The sequence below is a fragment of the Helianthus annuus genome, chromosome 5 (genome assembly GCF_002127325.2).
Source record: "Helianthus annuus cultivar XRQ/B chromosome 5, HanXRQr2.0-SUNRISE, whole genome shotgun sequence".
NCBI classification, from domain to species: domain Eukaryota; kingdom Viridiplantae; phylum Streptophyta; class Magnoliopsida; order Asterales; family Asteraceae; genus Helianthus; species Helianthus annuus.
In genome coordinates this window covers 100,813,446-100,835,756 of record NC_035437.2, presented here as the reverse complement: position 1 = coordinate 100,835,756, position 22,311 = coordinate 100,813,446, and the positions used below count along the sequence as shown (strand labels likewise).

At 37.5% G+C, this 22,311-nt stretch overlaps 2 protein-coding genes across 2 annotated transcripts; one reads left to right on the top strand and one right to left on the bottom strand.

The window, feature by feature from the left end:
* Positions 1-472: 472 nt before the first annotated feature.
* LOC110941072 (ethylene-responsive transcription factor RAP2-4) lies at positions 473-2,135 on the bottom strand. Its single transcript, XM_022182682.2, has one exon. The coding sequence runs from the start codon at positions 1,501-1,503 to the stop codon at positions 703-705; it is 801 nt and encodes a 266-aa protein (XP_022038374.1). The 5' UTR covers positions 1,504-2,135; the 3' UTR covers positions 473-702.
* Positions 2,136-7,252: 5,117 nt separating this feature from the next.
* On the top strand, positions 7,253-9,037 carry LOC110943486 (glutamic acid-rich protein-like). The gene is made up of 2 exons (XM_022185234.1): positions 7,253-8,342; positions 8,433-9,037. The coding sequence occupies exons 1-2, from the start codon at positions 7,253-7,255 to the stop codon at positions 9,035-9,037; spliced, it is 1,695 nt and encodes a 564-aa protein (XP_022040926.1).
* Positions 9,038-22,311: the final 13,274 nt, after the last annotated feature.

The window sequence follows — 22,311 nt, the reverse complement described above, 5'->3', positions numbered from 1 at the left end:
TATCTTAAATGCTTGGAGTTTCGGTTTATCGTCTTTGGGTACTTTTATCATGTTGTCTTTATTTTAGAAAATGATTTTTTATTTAAATTCAAGTTTTTCTAATACAAGTTTTTCATCTGTTGTGTCCAAATAAAAAATATTGTTCATCTTGAGTATGGCCGGCCCTGAGGGTGGGTGGGGAGGACCACCGGCTAAGTTTCGATATTTCGAAAGTCATGTTATTTTAAAAGAAAAATTGATATGTATATGTAAAAAATAAATTAACCTCCCAATACCCAATTTCGTTAAGGCCTAAGAGCACGTTTTTGTAAGATTGAACAGGATACACAAATTCTAAGGTCTGGCCCTGATATTGAGTCTAAACAAGTTTAGGGGGATAACTTATACCTGTTGTGTCCAAATTAATAATATTGTTTTATCTTAAGTCTAAACAAGTTTAGGGGGATAACTTATACATTTTCTGGAACAATAATACAGACAATGAAAAGCACAAAATTATATTAAACTGAACATAAAATTACAGAATAAACAAGACTGATGAAAAGACAAAACTAACCACTAGTGAAAAGCAGTGACTCTGCAATTGCCAAAAACTCCATTGCAGTAGCACCCATTTTTTCCTGAATGAATTTACAAAGAAACACTACCACATGTCCTAATAATAGTGGTAGTTGTAACTTAAATACACAAATAACGACTACACTATATAGCTGCCCAATCAATTTCATACGACGGGTACTTTTCCAGCAGATCCGACCCACCCCACGCGCTTTCTTCCTCCGTGAACTCCAAGAACGACGGCGACGATCCCTCACTCTCCGATGACTCAACCTTCACCACTTCCGGCTGCTCCACCACCTTTGACCGCCGCAAACCTTTCTTCTTCCCGCTGTCAATACTCTTCCCCTCCGCCAGATTCCGGCAAATCTCCTGCAGCTTGGCGTCCACTGAAGAGTGAAGCGGCTTGTACACGCCGGACTCACACCCGATGTGAGAGCCGTTATGACGCAAGTGGGGGAAGTTGAGCCGCGCGTAGTCCCCACGCAGCTTGTATGCGGCTATGTCGTAGGCCAACGCAGCTTCCTCGGCTCTATCAAACGTACCTAACCAAAGTCGGGTCCGGTTTTTCGGTAAACGGATCTCCGCGACCCATTTTCCCCAGTGCCTTTGTCTCACACCCCTGTACAGCTTCATGGGTTTCGGAGGTGACCCGACTTGCTTCATGGGTACAGGATTCGGACTTAGGTAGGTATTATGGTTGGGGAGATTGATCTGAGCTTGGATCTGATGGATTTGAGATGGGGTCAGGTGGTTTAACCCAGACGGGTATTGGGAGGAGAATCCATGGGCCGGGTACAACCCGGATTCTTGTTGGGTAGAAGAAGGAAGGGTAATTTGGTAATCTGAGTTGATAAAAGGCTCTAACGCGTCCATGAGGTTACCACCGTTGTTCAACTGTTGAAGATCGTTGATACTCCAAAACTCCATTGTAGCTGAAGCCATCCTGATCCTGATCTTGATCTAACTTTTTTTATATAAATTGAAACAAAATAATCAAAGAAAAATAAAACCCACCTTTTTTTGTTTACCAAAATCAACAAAACAGGTGATAAATTTCCAAGCAAAAAACAGGGTTAACAAATAATAAACCCTTTTTTTCTGGCAAAATCTAAAATAAAATTAACCTTAAGGGGACAAAAATAAACCCGAAAAGGTGTGAAAATTTACAAAAAACTCGAAATAGAACCCAAATAAAAAAGGATGGATCTCTATTCTGAAAACACCTGGCTCTGAAAGAAAGAAGAAAATTAAAATCAAATTAAGTTTGCCTTTTTACGGTAAGAAAAACAAACCCAAATCAATTGATTCTTTTTATCGTTGAAAGACAGATGATTTGCAGAAAGGGATTAGTAGAAGCGGGGAATTAAAGAGGGGGATTATGGAAGAAATTTAGAGAAATCAGAACAAGTGAAAGTGTGTGTGTGTTTGTGTGTGAAGAGAAGACTCTCGACCTCACCTTTTGTGTGTTTAAGAATGAAGATTGGGGGCTGAGTGGTGGTTGTATTTTATAGGCATTTGCTTTTGCATTAACCCAACATCAACCACTTTTCCTATTTCCTATAAAACATGTGGAGTGGAAATGCTATCATCATCCTTAGACCTTGTGTATTGGTGGTTGGAATAAATAATGACTCATCCTTGAACATTGTTCGTCACGTGTCGTTCTAGTTAGTAAAGTAGTGTTTATTTTAAAATGTGTGTAGTGGAATGTGGGTATTATGTTAGTAGGGGTGTAAAGAATTAAATAAATAAAAAAACCATAAAAAATTGATTGGACAAAGAATAGGAAGATGAAGAGTGATTGGACAAACAAATGGGGGCAAGGGCGTGGAATATTGGACGCTCCATGCTTTTTTTCGCCAAAAAACGCCCAGGGGGCCGAGCTCAGGCGTGGTTGGGCATAAAAACGCCCAAATCTGAACGACTAAGGGTGGTCTTAGACCGTACGTAATCGTTCGATTTGGGGCGTTTTTAACCCCCCACAACGCCAAAACCACGCCTCTAAACGGCCCCCCGGGGCGTTTTTTGGTCCAAATCAGTTGAGGCGTGCTATTTTCCATGCTCTTGCCCCCATTTGTTTGTCCAATCATCATTCATCTTCCTATTCTTTGTCCAATCAATCTTTTCACATTTTTTTATTTATTTAATTCTTTACACCCCTATTAACATAATACCCACATCCTCACTACACACATTTTAGAAAAACGCCTCTTTGCTGACTAGGACGACACATGGCGGACAACGCCCAAGGGTGGGGCATTATTCACCCCAACCACTACGCATGGTCTAGTAGTTTTGTGTCATGTAACAGTCTACTCAGCAATGAGACATTATGTTAAAAACGGTATAGTGGGATAATGCCCTATTAATGCCCAAAGCAATCATTACCTAATTATTTTTTTTCCAATTAAAACTATTAATATTTTATTAATTAAAAAATTTACATTTACATATAATAAAAATAGAATGGAATGAACAGTTAATTAACTATTATAATAATTTATATATTTTTAATGATTTTATTATCTTCTTTATTTTTAAGTTGGATAAGCTTGTGTTAACCGGTATTGATATCGAAAATACCGGTACAGTTATCGGTACTTGAAGGTAAAAATCGACACCAGCCTGGTACAGAAAACGCCAAAAGTCGGTATCTAATTGATTTTGAATCTTTTAGTTTGGAAATCTGGTACTGCTACCCGGTACCATTTGCTCATCCATGATCACGGGCAGCGTACGAACAACAACGGTATCGTGCAACTTTTTTTTGTTGATTTTCTTCAACTTTTAATGATTTCTTTTTTTTTCATTTCAGGGGTAGGGATGAGCTCGGTGCCAACCAATATCGAATCAGTACTGGTACCGAAAATACCAGTTACGGTACCGGTATATGAAGGTAAAAACCGGTAAAAGTCGTACCGAATTGGTACTTAAGATCTTTCGGTTCGGGAAATTCGGTACCGGTACCCAGTATCATTTGCTCATCTCTAACCACAGGTTTCATACGAACAACATCATTCCATATAAATTTTTGGTTGATTTTCTTTTGGTTATCTTTTAGTGTTTTTTTCTATATTTTCTTTTTATTCTTGTCAGCGGTTCCATGCGCAACGCGCTTGTAGTGATTTCAAAACATTGGTACTGGTACCGAAAATACCAGTTACGGAAATTACGGTACCGGTATATGAAGGTAAAAACCAATAGCGAACCGGTACAAGGAACACCAAAAGTCGTACCGAATTGGTAGTTAAGATCTTTCAGTTCGGGAAATTCGGTACTGGTACCCAGTATCATTAGCTCATTTTTGACCACAGGTTTCATACGAACAACATCATTATCATACAACTTTTTTGGTTGATTTTGTTTTGGTTATCTTTTACTGTTTTTTTTCTATATTTTCTTTTTATTCTTGTGAGCGGTTCCATGCGCAACGCGTTTATGGTGATTTCAAAACACATGTAAACACAGACTAAACAGCAAAAAACATTCGCCGCAACGCGGCGATAGTAAAAAACTAGTTACATAAATAATAAAACACAAACACATATTATTACTTGTCTTAATTTTCGTCTTCATTTTCGCCATTCTCGTCATCTTCGCCTTCCTTGTCATCTGATTCTTCCTCACCACCGTTTGGAATATATCGAATCTGTTGGTGCATAATGTCTATAGCCTACGTCTAAAGTCTAGGTCACGTCGATAGCTTGTAATAGGGTTTATAGGGGTCAAAATGTAATTTTATGTGTTTTGAAGTGATTTCGCACGAAATAGCATGCTGGCTATTTCGTACGAAATCAATGTTTGCTATTTCGTACGAAATGACACATGGTCATTTCGTGCGAAATCAACTGCCTATAAATATGGCAGTGGTGCATCTCATTTGGTACGAAATCAGTTGTGGTGTAACGAAGTGCTGCCCAATTTTCACCGTGCAATCAAGTCAAATATCAATGAGAAGCTTGTTTTAAGTATCATACTCTGTTTCTACACATTTCTATCACTGATTCTAGGTTGTTTGACTGTTTCCGCCTTTCAAACAGCTTTGTGTTGACTCTGAACGACTCATATAGGTCGCAAAACGATCCTACAAGTGGTATCAGAGCTCAGGATGAGTCAATACACTTGAATCGGTACCTTTTTCTACTCATTTTTGGACTTCTGGACAAATTCATGGACAAAATGGACTGATCTTTTGATATAACATGTAAAATACAGTTTTAACAAACCCTTGAAAGAATTAGACCTAAATTCTGACTAAATGTGACAAAAATGGGCCAAAAGGTTGATTTCGCTTGAACGAGCCTCTATTTCGCGTGAAAAGTTGAGGTCATTTCATACGAAATGACTGATTTCGTTTGAAAAATCATTCCGTTTGGCTATTTCGCACGAAAACAAGTCTTGTGTTGATTTCGTACGAAATAACACTTGATTTCGTTTGAAAAGTGGTTTTCGCTTGAAAATTGATTTCGTGTGAAAATCTGATTTCGCACGAAAGTCCATTTTGTTTGTGATTTTGTACGAAAGTCTATTTCGTGTGTAGAACTGATTTCGCTTGAAAGTGACCAGTTTTCAAAACTTGAAAAATTTTTCCGAAACTGTTTTCGTAAAATGGATAACCAAGAGTTTTACAACTTGTTTGCCGGTGGAGGAATGACGGCAGTACAATCTCCAGCCAGTATCGTGCAAAATGTGAACATGGAAAATGAACTCGGTACGATGAAGAAACCGCCTAAGTTGATGAACATTGATGAGTATGCTGGGTGGTCTGATAGGTTTAAGACCTGGGTGCAAGCTAACCATTTCGAATGTTGGATGAAAATCGAATCCAAGTATGTACCTCCAGTTACTGCAGCGAGTATTGTGAAATCTATTGGAAGTTTAACTGCAGTTGAACAGGAGAGTTTCAAAGCAGAAAAGAAGATGATGAGCATCCTACAACAAGCAATCAAAGAGGATATCTTAGTGCTATTACAACATCAAGGAGACTCACAGTCCGTTTGGAATGCTTTGAAGGTTAAGTTCCTTGGAAGCGTGTCTATGATAAAGAGTAAAACTGCTTTGCTGAAGAAAGAGTTCGATATCTTTACGGGTATAAAGGGTGAGACAACAAAGCAGTTGATTGAAAGATATTGTCACCTAGTTGTTGAGATGAAGCGGTTGAGCATTGAGAAAACTGATGAAGAATGGGTTGATAAATTAGCGGATGCTTTACCATACGATGAATGGGGTACTTATCTGTTGGTGTTAAAGAACAATTTGGAGTATGTTGGTTTCAACCTTAGCACATTCATTGAGAAGATTGAAGCACATGAACTTGAGCTGATGAAGATCAGAAAGATGAATTCTTCCAATATTCAACAAGACGTTTCATTAACTACGAAGGAAGTTCTTCGGCAACAATGAATCTAAGTCCTAAAATCCAGACAGCTTTCAGTGTTGATTCTACTTCCGGAGTTTCACCTGGCACATCAAGCAGCAACAATTCACCATTTGCAAGTTTTGAACCAAATCCTAAGGTTCAAAACTCATCAGATCAATCATATACCCGAAGTTCGTCAGGATCAAACAGTCAAAGTTAAGGTCCAGGAATTCTGTGCAACATCGCGGTGAACATAAAGAATGCTCAAGACTTTACTGAATCATCAGTGAAACAGCATATTGCACTACTTGCTTCGGTGCTTGAATCGTATGAAAGTTTGGTTGCAGGTAGAATTGGAAACCCTGATATGACAAAGGAAGATTATGATCTGATCGATCCAGAGGAGCTAGAGTTGATCGATATCAAATGGGGAATGGCAAGTTTAGTAAGGAGAGCTCAACGATTTATGGAAATAACTGGTCGTAACAGTCTTTTAGGACCGGATCAAAAGCTTGGGTTTGATAAAACAAAAGTCACATGTTTCAAATGTAAAGAGAAGGGACATTTTAAACGTGAATGTCCGAACAGAGAGGTCAACAACCATCAAAATTCGTTCGCGAACGACTACTACAGACAAGCAATTTATCACAAGACAAGTCAACAACCATTCACTCAAAGACCTCAGATCGAAAACAAACCTGAAAAAGCTCTTCTAGTGAATCAGGATGACGAAAAGGTTGCTGAAGGTTTTAGTTGGGATAAGTATATCCCTGGCAGTGAGGGTATGGCAACGATGGCAGAAATTGTGGAAGAACTGGAATGCGTTGTTGAAACAGAAGAAGTCAGTGAAGTTATGTCTGAAGAAAGTTTGGCAGAAATGGAAGAAATAGCAGCAGAAGTTTACTACTATCAATCTGAACAGGAGATTATTGCTAGTTCGTTTAAATCAATAATGCCTCCTAATATGTTTGAATCTTTTGCAGGTTTCTTCAGTGAGCCAACTACCGGTCTTTGTCCACAATACGACATTAAAAAAGCTCCAGTTGAAGAGATAATAGACGTTTCAAAAGAAATGAATGAAGAGACTCTAAAAGAAATTGCTGACAAAGCATTGATGGACAAGCTAAAAGAGGTAGAAATAGAATCTGTTGAACCAGAGTCCGTCAAAACAGAGTCAGTTGAAAGTGTGTCTATCAACAAGGAGCCAGTCAAAAAGGAGTCTGACGAAAAATCAGAAATTGAGGAGATCAAATCAGGATAAGAGTCTGAGTCAGAGTCTGATGGGTTTGGTAAAAAGGGTTCTGAAAAGGTTGATTCAATTCATGAAATTCCATGCAACGAAAGAGAATTAAAGCTGAAATAGAGAAAGAGAAACAACTAAAGAGAAAGAGAATTAAAGCTGAAATAGAGAAAGAGAAACAACTAAAGAGAAAGAGGAGAGAAGATAAAGATGATGAATTGTACAATCCATCTCCTGAACATGTTATAGAATCTCAAACGCCTCCATCATCTGGTGGTAGGAAGAAAGCTAGTGCGAGAAAGCGTGTGATGTCTCCTAAAGCAATAAGAAGAAAGTTGGTAGTCAAGATACCAAAACCAAAACCAACTACACCACCAAAACAACCTACTCCACCACCATCCCCTCCTCCACAAACTGAACAACATCCATCAGCACCACCACATCAATCACCACTACATTTATCACCATTACATCAATCACCACCACATTTATCACCACCACATCAAACACCAATCCAAGAACAACCTGTTTTCACTTCACAACAAATCTTTAAAACACCCCCATCTACACAACCACCTGTTCAAACCACACCTGGATCTTCTGGATACAGAGACTTTCCTCATATTCCAGTGAATATTCCTCTGGATGATATTGGTGATTTTAACTTTCCAAGTGATGAGCAAGTAAGAAGGTTAGAAAAGAAAGTTGAAGAAGTGTTGGTTGAAAGCAAGAAGTTGGTAGACCGTGAGAAGAAACTGGAAAAGCGTGTTAAGTCTGTGGAAGTTGAAAATTCTTCATTATTAAAGAAAGTTGAAGCTGATCAGGCTGAAATTGATATTCTTAAAGTGAAAGTTGCTGAGTTGGAAGAAGAGAAAGTACGCAGAGATGAGCAGAACAAATATTTCAAGTTAAAGAATAAAGAATTAGAAGCTGCCAATGCGAAGAAAGATCATGAGATGTTTATGATAAACAAAGTGTTAGAAAATGTGATTGGAACATCTATTGAACAAAAATTTGAAGAAATTCAAGTTGAAGAAGTTAGAGCTAGACGTCAAGCTGCTATTGATGCTAAGATGAAGAATAAAGGAAAGGGTGTTGAAGGTGTTTCTGAAAGAGCAATTGTTCCATCTATTGTTTCTGAATCACCTGTTCAGAATCCTCGTCCGATATCTGCAGTGTCTGGTATTATTTAAGAAGACGTATTAATTGATGATGTCACTAATGATGAGGAAGATGTTGAAGAAGATGATGAGGAAGATGATGAAGAAGTAGATGATGATGATGAAGATAAGGCAGATGATGCAGACGATGTATTCTCTGCTAGTAGTCATAGTGATGATGATGATGACGATGGTCAAGGAGGTACAAGTGTTAAAGTCACAGAAGTATCTAATGAAGAGAATGTCGATGATTATCTTCATGACGATGTGAATGAAGAGCCTGAGGATGCTAAAGGTGAGGGGGAGAACGTGGATGATCAAAATGTTGAAAGTGAAAGATTGATTTTGCGTCTAGAGCCTGATGTAGAGGAAGGTGAAATCAGGCATACTTATACGATGAATGAGATTATCGAGATGACGCGTATTGATGATCCTAATTTCAAGTTTGACTTTGAAGATGAATTGAATGCTTTTGATATCAACCAACAGCCAGATTATCAGTACAAGTATGTAGAAGAGGCTGACAACTATGATAGGGTTGAGGTTGAAGACTGCAGCGATGAAGAGAACGTGAATGTAGATACTTCCAACTTTCCAATGCTTGTTGAGTTTTTCAGTCAAGAAAACATCGATGAATTGAGAAGGAAAGTGGAAGAATGCTTGAAAGATAAGAATTTTGATGGTACAACAAAAGATACACAACGCGAAGAACGCTAGAAGTGGTTTAGAAAGAGTAATGAAAGAAAATTCAAGCGACCATTGAAGTATTATAAGAGAGACAGGGATGTGTCACTGGGGGATATTATTAGTTGGGGATTCTTGCCACAAGTTAATGTGTGTGCTATTCGGCGACAGTATGGTGTCCAATACTTTGGGTACATTCAGGATATCATGTCCTTACCCTGGTGGGATGTTGAAGAATTGTCAAAAGTGAGAACTTTGGATTACCCTGTCAGAAAGCATGATGTACCCATTTGGGGTTTAATGAAATTTGAAGCCTTCAGAGGATTCAAACACTGGAAACCGCACTACCCGAAGAAAGTAAAGAGGGTAGATCAAGAAACTGGAATTGAAGAGACTATCTTGCACATAAAGAAACCTAGAGTGATCAAAAACATTCAAGTGCCGAAAATGGAACAAGATTTTCATAAGGGATTTGTATATTGGGTGTATAGCTGTTTGACAACAGAGGCTGTGATTACTTACAAAGTTGAAGATGAAGTCAGATACATTCATGTGTATGATCCTTTATGGTTGGTGAACTGCTCAGCAAAGGATATAGAATGCTTATTTGTTAACAAAATTGGGTTTAAAGCTGAAGATAAAGACCAAGCGATGCAGTTTCAGAAGGTTGTATCTATCTGTTTCCAGAAAGGGATCAATGCTGAAAATAAATGGTCGTCTAAATGGCGAAAGATTGAAAAAGAGTAAGCGTTGAAGGCTGAGAAGGAAAGAAAAGCTCGTGAAGATAGAGATAGCATGCTAAGGCATACTGTAGTTCAAAGAATGGCTGCTGAAGAAAAGAAAAAGGTTGATGAGAATGAAAAGCTTAGGAAGATGTTGATGCGAAAGCCTAAGCAAAGGCAAGAGAAGTTCAGATCACTGTGAAGTTTGTATTGAAGACCTGACTGAAGACTCTGGCAATATCCAAGGGGGAGTTTGTTGGTGTATAATGTCTATAGCCTACGTCTAAAGTCTAGGTCATATCGATAGCTTGTAATAGGGTTTATAGGGGTTAAAATGTAATTTTATGTGTTTTGAAGTGATTTCGCACGAAATAGCATGTTGGCTATTTCGTACGAAATAAATGTTTGCTATTCGTACGAAATGACACATGGTCATTTCGTGCGAAATCAACTGCCTATAAATATGGCAGTGGTGCTTCTCATTTGGTACGAAATCAGTTGTGGTGTAACGAAGTGCTGCCAAATTTTCACCGTGTAATCAAGTCAAATATCAATGAGAAGCTTGTTTTAAGTATCATACTCTGTTTCTACACCTTTCTATCACTGATTCTAGGTTGTTTGACTATTTCCGCCTTTCAAACAGCTTTGTGTTGACTCTGAACGACTCATATAGGTCGCAAAACGATCCTACAGAATCGACCACGCGTGTTCAATCAAATCAACCGCTAACGCATTATGTGCGACTTCAGACCGCATTTCATGTGCGTTCTTCACTCTGTCTTTTCATTTGAACTCTCCAATATATATATATATAGGAACGGGATCAGGAGAGAACGGTGAAAAGTGTGAGAACGGATCCTGACCCAACACGTGGCAGGGGGCACTAATTGATATGCAGGGGTACGATTGTCCTTTTATACGTTCCCTCCTTATTCGCGTTATAAATCTCTTTCAAATTAAAACTCCAAAGATTTCTTGTTATCCATTACCTCCTTTGCAAACTTTCTCAGATCTATGGCGTCTAACGTGGATTTTGTTCGACGAAGTAAAATTCGTTGACGTTTTCTATTTTTGTTCCAGCAAATCATGCAACAGATATGGCGTTTTGTTCTTTTATGCTTGTTTCATTGTTTTTTTTTATATTAGTATTTTATAATGTGTTGTATGATTTCAATGGCGTTATTCAATTATGCAATTTAATCGCGTTTTAATTGGTAGTTAAACAATTACCAAGAACGGATAATTGGAGTTTTCAATATTAATTTTAATTGTTGTTTACGATTTAGTATACTTCTTATGTTTTTAAGATCACTGGCGTTTTACATCTATTTGATTAGTTTTGAATGTTATTTAGTAGTATTTGTAAACATTAGTTATTACTATTTGTTAATTTGTGTAAATATCAGTTTTGTTAACTATGGCGTTTTCAGTATGATGTTATAGTTTTGTTAATTATTTATGTTGTTAACTGTTTTTAATTATTCATCTCATGGCGTTTTCATCATGTCATTTTTAAATTATGTGTTTATTATGTCTTGTTTATTATTCAATTAATGGCGTTTTAATCTATAATGTTATTACGAGACATTTTCTATTTTTAATGGCGTTTTTTTTATTTTTCTGTTCCTCACTGTGTTTTCTCAGACGAAGTTGCTTCCTCGAGTCAAAGGCTTTGCCCCAAAACTGGATTACCATTTATCATTCCTGACGTCAGTGAAGAAATAAAGCCCACAATGGACATGGTATTCTCAAGCCTCGATGATTATTATTCAATGTATGTTAAGTATGCCAAGGAGTGTGGGTTTTCAGTCAGGAAAGGGACTACAAAGACAAACTCTAAAGGTGTCTTACATATTAAGTAGTACTTGTGTATGAGATCTGGGTTATACAAGGACAAGAAGGTTGATACGTTGGACCCCACTCAAAAGGAGCGATTAGTGTGATCCAACTTTTCAAAGAGGACGGATTGTGGTGCACTGTTATGTGTAATTTTTTAGGCTGGATCATGGAAGGTGTATAAGTTTGTCGAGGAGCACAACCATGATCTTGTTGAACGTCCTGATAAACATTTTGTTCCAACTGAACGACACCTCACTCAGCCTTAGAAGCATGTTATACACATCATGTCTAAGCTGAATTTGGGTCCCGTCAAGGCGTTTAATGTTATGAAGACTTGTTTTGGCGGTTTTGAAGACGTGGGTGCAAGTAAAGTTAAATTTAAGAACTATAAGAGGCAAATTAACTTGTTTATAGGGGAATATGACGTCGATATGGTTGTGAGACATTTGAATGAAAAAAAACATTCCCAGCCTAATTTCTCGTATGCTTATTTCACAGACGAAGAGAATCGTTCGAAAGGACTTTTTTGGTGTGAGGATCAAGCCAAACGTAATTACCACGTGTTTGGTGATGTTATTTCGTTTGACGCCATGTATCGCTCCAACAAGTAATATTTTATAATTCAACTTCTTCTGTTTTTTTGGCGTTTTATGAGTTTACATGCAATGGCGTTTTTATTAGTTTACATGATATGACATTTTATTAGTTTACAAGCAATGGCGTTTTATTAGTTTACATGCAATGGCATTTTTATTATTGTTTCAGCTCTCATGGCGTTTTCATATGCAGATACTCTATGGTGTTTGTACCGTTCACTGGTATAGACAATCATCACTGCAATGTTACATTTGGTGCAACATTATTGGCGTTGGAAATTGCTGATACGTATATTTGGTTGTTGAGAGTTTTTCTAAAAGCTGTTGGTTCTCAACCAAAAGTTGTTGTCACTGACCAAGATCCAGCAATGAAGAAGGCTATTTCTTCTGTATTTGTTGACACGAGGCATCGGTTATGCATGTGGCATTTGATGCATAAACTTTCTCTGAAGGTTGGTATGCTTATTTTTACCTTTGGCGTTTTAGGATACACTGCGTTTTAAAATACATGGCGTTTTGTACCTTGTTACTGTTTTTTTAATTAAGTTTTGTCTTTGTGTAATTTATATGTTTTTTTATGCATGGCGTTTTCGTGTTATACGTAGGTTGGTGTTAGGCTATGAAATTCCACCAATTTTAAAGAAGGTATTTGTGGTGTTGTGTGGACGGATATTCTCACACCTGAAGAGTTTGAATCAGAATGGGAAGCGGTTATCGCAGAGTTCAATTTAGCAGATAATGATTGCCTATCTGATATTTTTGCACTCAGGGAATCTTGGACCCCTACATACTATAGAATGGAAGAGATGTCGGGTCTTATGCGAACGACATTGAGGTCGGAGAATGAGAATCATTTTTTGGTCAAGTGTGCAATTCGAAAGCTACTCTTGTTGAGTTCATGACTCATTATGAAACTGCAATAGAAGCACAGCGTCACACACACCGGAAAAATGATCATGAATCTAGATACAAACGACCCTAGTTGAAGAGTAATTACCAATTGTTGGAAGGCCAAGCTGTTGATATATACACAAAAAGTATTTTTTGTGACGTTCAAGCTGAGCCGCTTGGAATTGCGGATTACATAAATCAACGTTACGAAGATCAGCCCGATGGGTTTGTTAAGTTTTACATAAATGACTTCCAGCAGCCTTGTACATCCTTATTTGAGGTAAACAATGGTGTTTTGTTTTTATATGGTGTTTTCTGTGAATGGCATTTTATCATATCCAAATGTGTTTTTTCAATTTTTTAGACAAACATTCTCTGCATGGCGTTATAGAGATTTTGTTTTTGGCGTTTTTCAGGTAATGTTCCGTAAGTCTGATTGAACATGTAGTTGCTCATTCAGGCGTTTTGAACAATTTGGTTTGCTACGTAGACATATATTCTATGTTTTGAGAATTATGGACATTAGGGAATTTCCAAAACAATACATTCTGAATAGATGGCGCAAAGAGGCTTCCCCAAACTGCTCTCCTGAATACTCAAATAGTCATGAATATATGACCGAGCTTGATCCCTATGTGCAAAGTATGATGCGAGATATTATTTTTTTCAACGGAATCTACTTTGAACCATTTATCTGGTAAAAAAGAGGAGCTATCCTTATACAAGGATCAGGTTCAATCTTATATGACGAAGGTTCAAGACATGCAGATTGTTGCTTCTCCCGCTAGTACTAGGGATAGATTTGCCAAGATAACCAGTCAATATAAAAATGACAAGAATCCGATAAGAGTCCCTGTTGGGTATAAATCCAAAGGTTCTGGTTCTCGGAAGCGCCTGAAATCTAAACAGGAGATAGCAATTGAGAAAAAGAAATCAAAGTCGAAACCCGGGGCCAAAGAAAGACAGTGTCAGAACTGCAAAGACTATGGACCCTACGCATCGACATGCAAACAGGCCGTAATTAAAAGAAAATCGACAAGGTCTTCGAGAGCTAGTGAAGAGTAGTTTGGCGTTTTGTATTTTTCATTCTTACAGAACACACACAGATGGTCTTCGAGAGCCAGTGAAGAGCAGTTTGGCGTTTTGTATATTTCATTCCTATAGAACACAGACAGATCTCAGTTTGGTGTTTTACATCATTATACATCATTTTTTTCCATCTTTTTTTTGACCTATTTGTTTATAACATGCTACTTTGAAGTTACATAACAAACGATATAAGATCGGACAATCAAATCAAACGGCAAGAAAAAAAGAACGCCACTAAATAAAACTACCATAAACCTCTAATTTTGGTCATGCTAAACTCAATAATGTTTTGCTAAACGAGATGGACAACATTGTTAATCCTCAGTCAAGAAAGATGTCTAACTATGTTGTCCATCCCGTTGAGCTAAACTTTATTGAGAACAAAACTGAATATCCATGAAATGACGTTTTTGAATTTTTGTGGTTTTTGTATGTTTTGGCGTTTATATTGAGGATCTTGCCCATTACATCGAGCGAAAATTTACTGAGAAAATAGTATATCTCAAAGAAACATGGATTTGAATCTTTGATATTTAGGTTTTTGGCGTTTTCTAAGATGAATGGTATAGAGGAAAATATGGCGTTTGGGGTTTTGGTGTGGATTTTACTAGTTTGAGAGGTTGTTTATATAGGAAGTTTTTGGCGCGTATTTTATGCGCGATTTTTATTATAGTAAATGCTAGTAATTAAGTTCCGTCGTTTCAGTATTGTTTGTTCAGCTTTACCGGTTAAAAACAAAGTTTAGCGTTTTATATCTAATGGCGTTTTGATTAGGATGAAGTGTGCTATGTGTGTTAAGGCGAGATTTTAATAGCGTTTTATTCGTGAGTTTGGCGTTTTGTATAGAGAAGTTAAAAGACCCTTTTACCCTTAACGAAGCGCGCCACACTAAAAAAAGTGATGTTATTTACGAAAACGCCACCGCATCATCTAGTCCATAGATTGTTTTGATCTGACGATCCATAAGCGTTCTCTCCGTTCTCACACTTTCCACCGTTTTCTCTAAATCACACTTTCCACCGTTTTCTCTAAATCTCTCCGTTCGGCCACAAAGTCCATTTTTCCTACAAAGTGTACAAAGTCATAAAACACCACAATTTCAGCCATAAAACACACTCAAAAGCCACAAATAAGAGAGTGAAGACCACTAAATCACAATATTCAAACCCTAACAGTCCATAAAAACTTCAAACACACCATCATAAAACTATGAATATAAAACACAACATGATAATCAATATAAAACACACTAATGTTAGTCATTCGATAATCAAAGCCTTATTATCCAAAACACAACACAAAACCCACAAATATGGCGTTTTAGTGATCTTGACTCTCTTATTTGTGGGTTTTGAGTGTGTTCTATGGTTAAAATTGTGGTGTTTTAAGACTTTGTACACTTTGCAGGAAAAATAGACTTTGTAGCCAACTCCCACCCTATATATATATATATATATATATATATATATATATATATAGGGTAGGGATCCTAAGAGAAGTCCACCCTATTTGAGAAACTTGAGAAGCATTCTGGACCATACATTTCCCTAAGCTTTTCGTAATATACACATATGTATAGGTTAAAAATCACTATATACATATATGTATATTGTCAAATCTTGAATTATACACATATGTATATAGTCAATTTTAAACTATACATATGTGTATATTACGAAAAGCTTTGGGAAAATGTGTGGTCCAGAATGTTTCTCAAGTTTCTCAATAAGCCTAGTGCTTCTCACACGATCCTTCCCCTATATATATATATATATATATATATATATATATATATATATATATATATATATATATATATATATAGGGGAAGGTTCATTGGGGAACACTAAAAAAGTGAGGAACAGCGGGGAACCGACTCAAACGAACTCCGATTAGACTCATTCCAGCGGCGTTGGAACCGGCTCGTCGAACCCTGGCTAAGATATCTTAACCCTAAACCCTAAACCCTAACGTTCCCCAATTTTTTAGTGTTCCCCAATGAACCTCACACTATATATATACTATATATATATAGGGAAAGGTTCAAATGAAAACCACTAGTTAACGCGAAAACTCAAAAACTAACTACAAAAAAGCCTAACAAACATACCAATTTTTTTTACCAGTTTTCGCTATTTAAACTATATAAAAAAAATTTTCAAAAAAAAAAAAACATTTTTTGTAGTGTATAAAAAAAAGTTTCAAAAAAAAAAAAAATTGTAGTGCACATGTGTATTATACACATGTGTACTACAAAAAAAACATTTCTTTTTTTTTTTTGAATTTTTTTATATAGTTTAAATAGCGATTTTTAATAAAAAAAATTGGTGTGTTTTTTAGGAAGGTTAACGTACATTACGGCTTAACATACATCACGTACGACAGGTAATTACGCACGTTCATTTTAAAATCACGCCCGTTATAACTCAAAAATCCAAAATCACGCATGTTGAAACACAATAATCACGCATATTGAAAACATTAATCACGCATGTTATAGAATAAATCACGCACGTTGTTGTACGTGAAGTACGTTAAGTCGTAATGTACGATATACTTTTTCTTTATATATATATATATATATATATATATATCTAGGGTAAGGTTCATTTGAGAACCACCTTTATTGTGAGAATCGCGAGAACCAATGTGAACACAACAAAATAACCTAAAAAAACCTAACCCCCCCCACCCCACCCTCACCCCCCACCCAACCCACCCTCACCCCCACCCAAGCTAAATGCTAAAAACTACTTTTAGGTATTTTTGGTTGTGTTCACATTGGTTCTCGCGGTTCTTGCAATAACGGATGGTTCCTAACGGATCCTCCTCCTATATATATATAAAGCAAAAATATTACCATTATCTATTCAAGCTTCTTAAGCAATGTGTTATGGACATGAAAAGGGCCGCCAAGCGCGAAAAACTACCTTAGCATCATCAAAGCCTAGTTGGTGGATCAGCAAAGGTGATGGGGGTGTAGGGCAAGATGTTCTTTCAATTTTTTTTAATTGTTAATTAATATATAAACCAATTATTTAGTTGCACCTTACTTAAAACTTTTTATTACTTTCCCAATCACATTTTACCTTATCATCACACATCTTAAGGAAAGGTGAAACCATTGATGCTTAAATGGAAGAAACATGACAACACTTATATTTTCACCTTTCACGTATGTATAACACAATCTAAGAGGGGTTGATGTTGTTACAATATATGGCAACTCCAAGACAAGGGTTGCGTGCGAAAGAATGATGTCGAATGTACTTTTGATTTCATGTGATGTTTGACTATTTTACCTTTTTTATATGGGTTGTAAAATACGATGTGACGCTAACGCGAAACACAGAGAGTAGGTCAGTGATGTTAGGGACACCCATCACTATTTGGGAATCACAAAAAATATAGATAATTTTATGCAAAAGATCATGTCTAATTTTGTGACAACCGGCAAAATTTCTTGATAATCCGTACAACTTAACGACTAACTACATGATTAATTGCGTTCATTTTTTACTTAATTTATGCATGACTAAGTCATATGAAGTCTAGTGATCATAGGAAATGGTTAAAATTTACACATGGTAATGTCACATTCATCATGTCGCAAGAAAACTAGAAACTATGTCCGATATGTTGGCTAAAATGCTGAAAAACACTATTCACCGGAACACACTATTCATGCCAACTAGTTTTGAAAGTTGTCTGAATGAGCAACGAATGGCATAAAAACATATTATAGTTGGAATATAAATAAAAACCCTTAATTAGGGCACCAAATGCTAAAACACATAAACTTTTCGGAAAATGCACATAAACCTAAAGTGTCCGATCCGCGCCAAACTGTAACAAAAATAAATTGTTCGCAACACTAAAATACAGCATTTTAATGCTCGTAAGACTTGTATATAAGGTTATACATCATAAATAACTAGGGATATCAATGGGATACCCGAAACATAAACTCCCGGTGCTACGCCGCATTGTTCGCAACTTGTCCAAATTCGAGCCGACATGCGAACAAATTATGTTTCTAGCATCCAATTGCCTAAACCAAGAAACTAGCGAACTAGTTAACCATATTTTAGCGTTTATAAAGTGTTTGCGTTGTGTGTTGTGTTTTGTGTTTTGATATAGAACGTATGTAACAACCAAAAGTGCGTTAAACGAAAATGGATTCGAGTATACTCACACTATGTGTTTAACGAGTAAACATAGTCTGGATTGGATTGAAGGGAGCGCATTGAGTTAGCCTGTGTACGGAAACAGAAGCATAAGTCCTCTAAGTGTTAACATGATCGATATCAGAAAGTCGAACGAGATAAGTGTTTAACAGATGATTCGAACGGATGGGTTCCATCCAAACGGATGGCCATTCGAATGAGTGTGTGGGTGTTTGTAAATCGTTAAAAGTTCGAAGTTTTGTTAAAAGTGTTTAAACATTGGAAATTATAAGGGACGGGTCATCCGAACGGATGGTCATCCGGACGGATGGCCATTCGAGCGAGATGATCTGTAGTTGAAGTTTTTTTGTTAAAATTTTCTAAGTAACAAGTTTTAAGTTTAACAGAGACGACGTGATGACGTGTCAAACAACGGAAAATACCAAATCCAGTTCATTTGGCCGGATGGTCTCAGCCCATTCGATCAAACGCACAGTTCTTGATGAAGATTCATGTTTGACCCGCAAATCGGTCCATTTCTCCGGTGGAAATCCGTTTTCAAACCGGGTTTCGACTAAGGAACGAGTCGAGAGTCTGATTGAGTCTAGATTCCATCCTTTTTTGTGTAACTGAAGAGAAGTTCTGAAATAAGTTGAGATGTGTTGAAATATTTCATAATCAAGTTGAAAAGTGTGGAAATCCTTTAGATCTGGAACCAATCTAGATTGAATGATGCTTCCACAACAGTTGCCTGAGCGAAACGAGTGGAATCCACCTTCAAGAGGTCCAAATCAGTAGATTTTGAGGAAAAATTTAGTGTTTGTGTGTGATTTTGATGAAGATGATGTAGAAGTGATTAGAGATGAAGATTAGCGAAGATTTAAGATGAAAAGCTTACAGAAAGGCTTTGATTCGTGATTGAGAGCGACTGAGAGCGTGAGAGCGGATGAGAGTGTCAAAATCAGAGAATGAAGGTGTACGGGTAGTATTTATAGGGTGAGAGCGAGAGTTATGTCGGTGTAAGTGGCAACGTTCAGGCAGATGGCCATCCGGACGGATGGTCATCCGAGCGGATGGTCATCCAGACGGATGTCCATTCGAACGGATATCCATTCAGACGACCGAGTTGGGTTTGTTAGTTTTCCAACTTTTTGGTTTGTTTGTTAAGCGTTGCGTTGCGTTTAATCGAGTTGCGAGTGAGCGTTTGAGCGTATAAGCGTTGCGTTGATAACCACATAACAATTCAACAAATAATCACACAATCTAACACATATGAACTAAATGCATAAAATAAATCTGTGTTTCGAGTCTGCGTTGAGTTTGCGTTGCGATAGCGTTTATTCTAAACAAGCAATGTAAAATGTGATAAAATATGTTTAAGTAATAAGCGTTTAAATGCGATAACTGCGTTTTGAATAAGTGTTGTAACATGCATTTAAAATGCGTGTTGAAAGTATGTAAAATTGTAGTTTAACCCTTTGCGTTAAATCGAATCCCAATAGTACAAGCGTTTACGAAGAAAAGACAGAGTTAGGTAACGATCCAAAAAGTCGGGTTGTTACACAACCTAACCACCTCCAACATCATAAAGATTTCTCACACATCCACCTTCACCACCAAAACGTTCTCCTTCACCACAAATCAAGTCCACACGCAAGAGAAAAATTCATGTTGTGTTAGAAGGTGATGCGGAGATTAAATCACCAATCTCCGTATCATCTGCCCCCATTTAAAACATTCCATCCTCATCACTTCCACCTAGAAAACCAATTTCATTCCTTCCAATTGCTAAACTACCATATGTCACACCCCAACCGATGGCGGAAACATCGGGGTGCAGCATTAAGCGTTCAGATTGCTCATGAGTTTCCATAACACTAATAATATCGATATAGATTAATAAAGTTTCATGATAACACAGTCTAAAACATCACACACAAACAGAAGTATCGAATACAGAAATAAAACATTGTTCAAGTTTCTAGATTAGATTAGGCGAGTTTCTAAGCATCAATCCTAGCTTGATTTCCATGATTCCAGCATCCTATCAGCCTACAACATGTATTAAAATAAAGTCAATACAATAATGTACTGGCGAGTATACAAGTTTGAGTATATAGCATAATGGATTAAAAGACTCATATCCATCACGTAAATGATAAAATAGTTTCAGCCATGCTAGTGTTCGTAGTCCAAGTGATAGCCCAAGTGTCCCGATGCTTTAACCACTTTCCCAAGAATCAAGGAAAGCAAATAGAATCCTCCTAACAATACCCCCGAGAATAATGGGGAGGTGCATTTTCCTATAGCGCTACTATTGTTAAGGCGGAACTACACACTGGGATTAAACATTCACATAGCATAAAGAATCAAGAATCAAGAATCCAAAAGTATCAAGTTTGACATTCATAGAGGATAGAGTTTAGATTCAAAAGTATCAAGTTTCAAGTTTCACAGAATATATGTTGCATCCCAAAAGTTTAAAACAAAAAGGGATCGAATATACTCACAATGATTGCTTAATAGTAAAACTGTTATTGGATCAAAGGGAGCTCTTAGGATTTGCCTGATTAGAGTACAAAAGATAAGCGTCTGACAGAATAACGAGAATTGTGCAAAGTGTCAGATCAGTCTTCTGATCGGATGGCCATCCAGACGGATGGTCATCCGGTCGGATGACCTATGTGATTCAGACTGATCGCCATCCGATCAGATGGTCGTCCGTACGGAAGGTCATTCGATCCAAAGTTGAGTTTCCAAAATGTTAACTTTTGAAGAGTTCATTGTAGCAAGACACCAAGTCATTCGATCGGAAGGTCATCCGATTGGATGACCGTTCGATCGAATGACTCCTCGAGTGTAAGTGTCAAAGTTTAAAGTTTTTGATTCAAAAGCAGTTCAAGTGTTGAAGGTTGCAAGACACATGTTACTTCGATCGGAAGGCCGTTCGATCAGACGGCGGTCCGATCGGATCACCATTCGACTGCAATGATTTTGTTCCTTTTGTAACCTTGTAAAGTTTCTATGTTTCGAGTTTGACGGTGGCGATGTGGTACGTACTGAGAGAATGGAAAACACCTCAAGGCTCAGCCTTTCTGATCGGATGGGAATCACCCCGTCCGATCAGGTGACTGTTCTTGATGGTGCTCATGTGTCACACCCTCAAAAAAATCCACCCGCGGAGTACCACCACTTGGAGGCGTGACATGACCAGGATCAAGCCACCAATCATATTGAACATGTAAGTAAGTAGTAATCATTATTCATCAATACGAAAGGTGTTTTCAAAACCAACATAATCAAGTGTAGCGGAAGCATAAATGTAAAAACCCAAACATAAGTATTAAGTGTGTAATTTCATAAACGTTTAATAAGCATTCACGATCCATGCCCACAACGACTTGCTCCTCCTTGTGCAAGCTCCATATGTACCTAAGGTCCTGCAAGGCATGCAGCAGAGAGTCAACAACTAGTTGAGCGAGTTCACAGTGTACAGTTCAGTAATTGTAATAGTATGAGTAGCATTATGTTCGTTCGTTAAGTCATGTCTCGTATTAGTTTCCATCGCGGCCCTCGAGGCATGTATGCGAAGATTGGGGAAATATTCCCAATTATTCTAGACTATGTATATTTGTATCGCGGCCACCCTGGCATGTGTGCGAAGTTTTAGTATGTATAGTTCGCGGCCTTTCCAAGGCATGTGTGCGAAGATCAGTCATAATATCGCGGCCAACCCTGGCGTGTGTGCGAAGATCAGTTCAATTTGTATACTAGTCTAGGTCGTATCTCATCATTACCCTTCCTCACCCTGAGGACCATATCATTAAGTTCTAACATCTGAGTAAGTACGAATAAATAATCCAAAACCCATTCCCACCCTGGGAACCCCATGCCTTGGCTGTGTGAACTTACCTTGGTTTGCTAGGTATGCTAAGTATATGCTCACAGTTAATCAATCACGACCTATAGTATGCACGTATGTACAATCAGTTTCATTCATAATA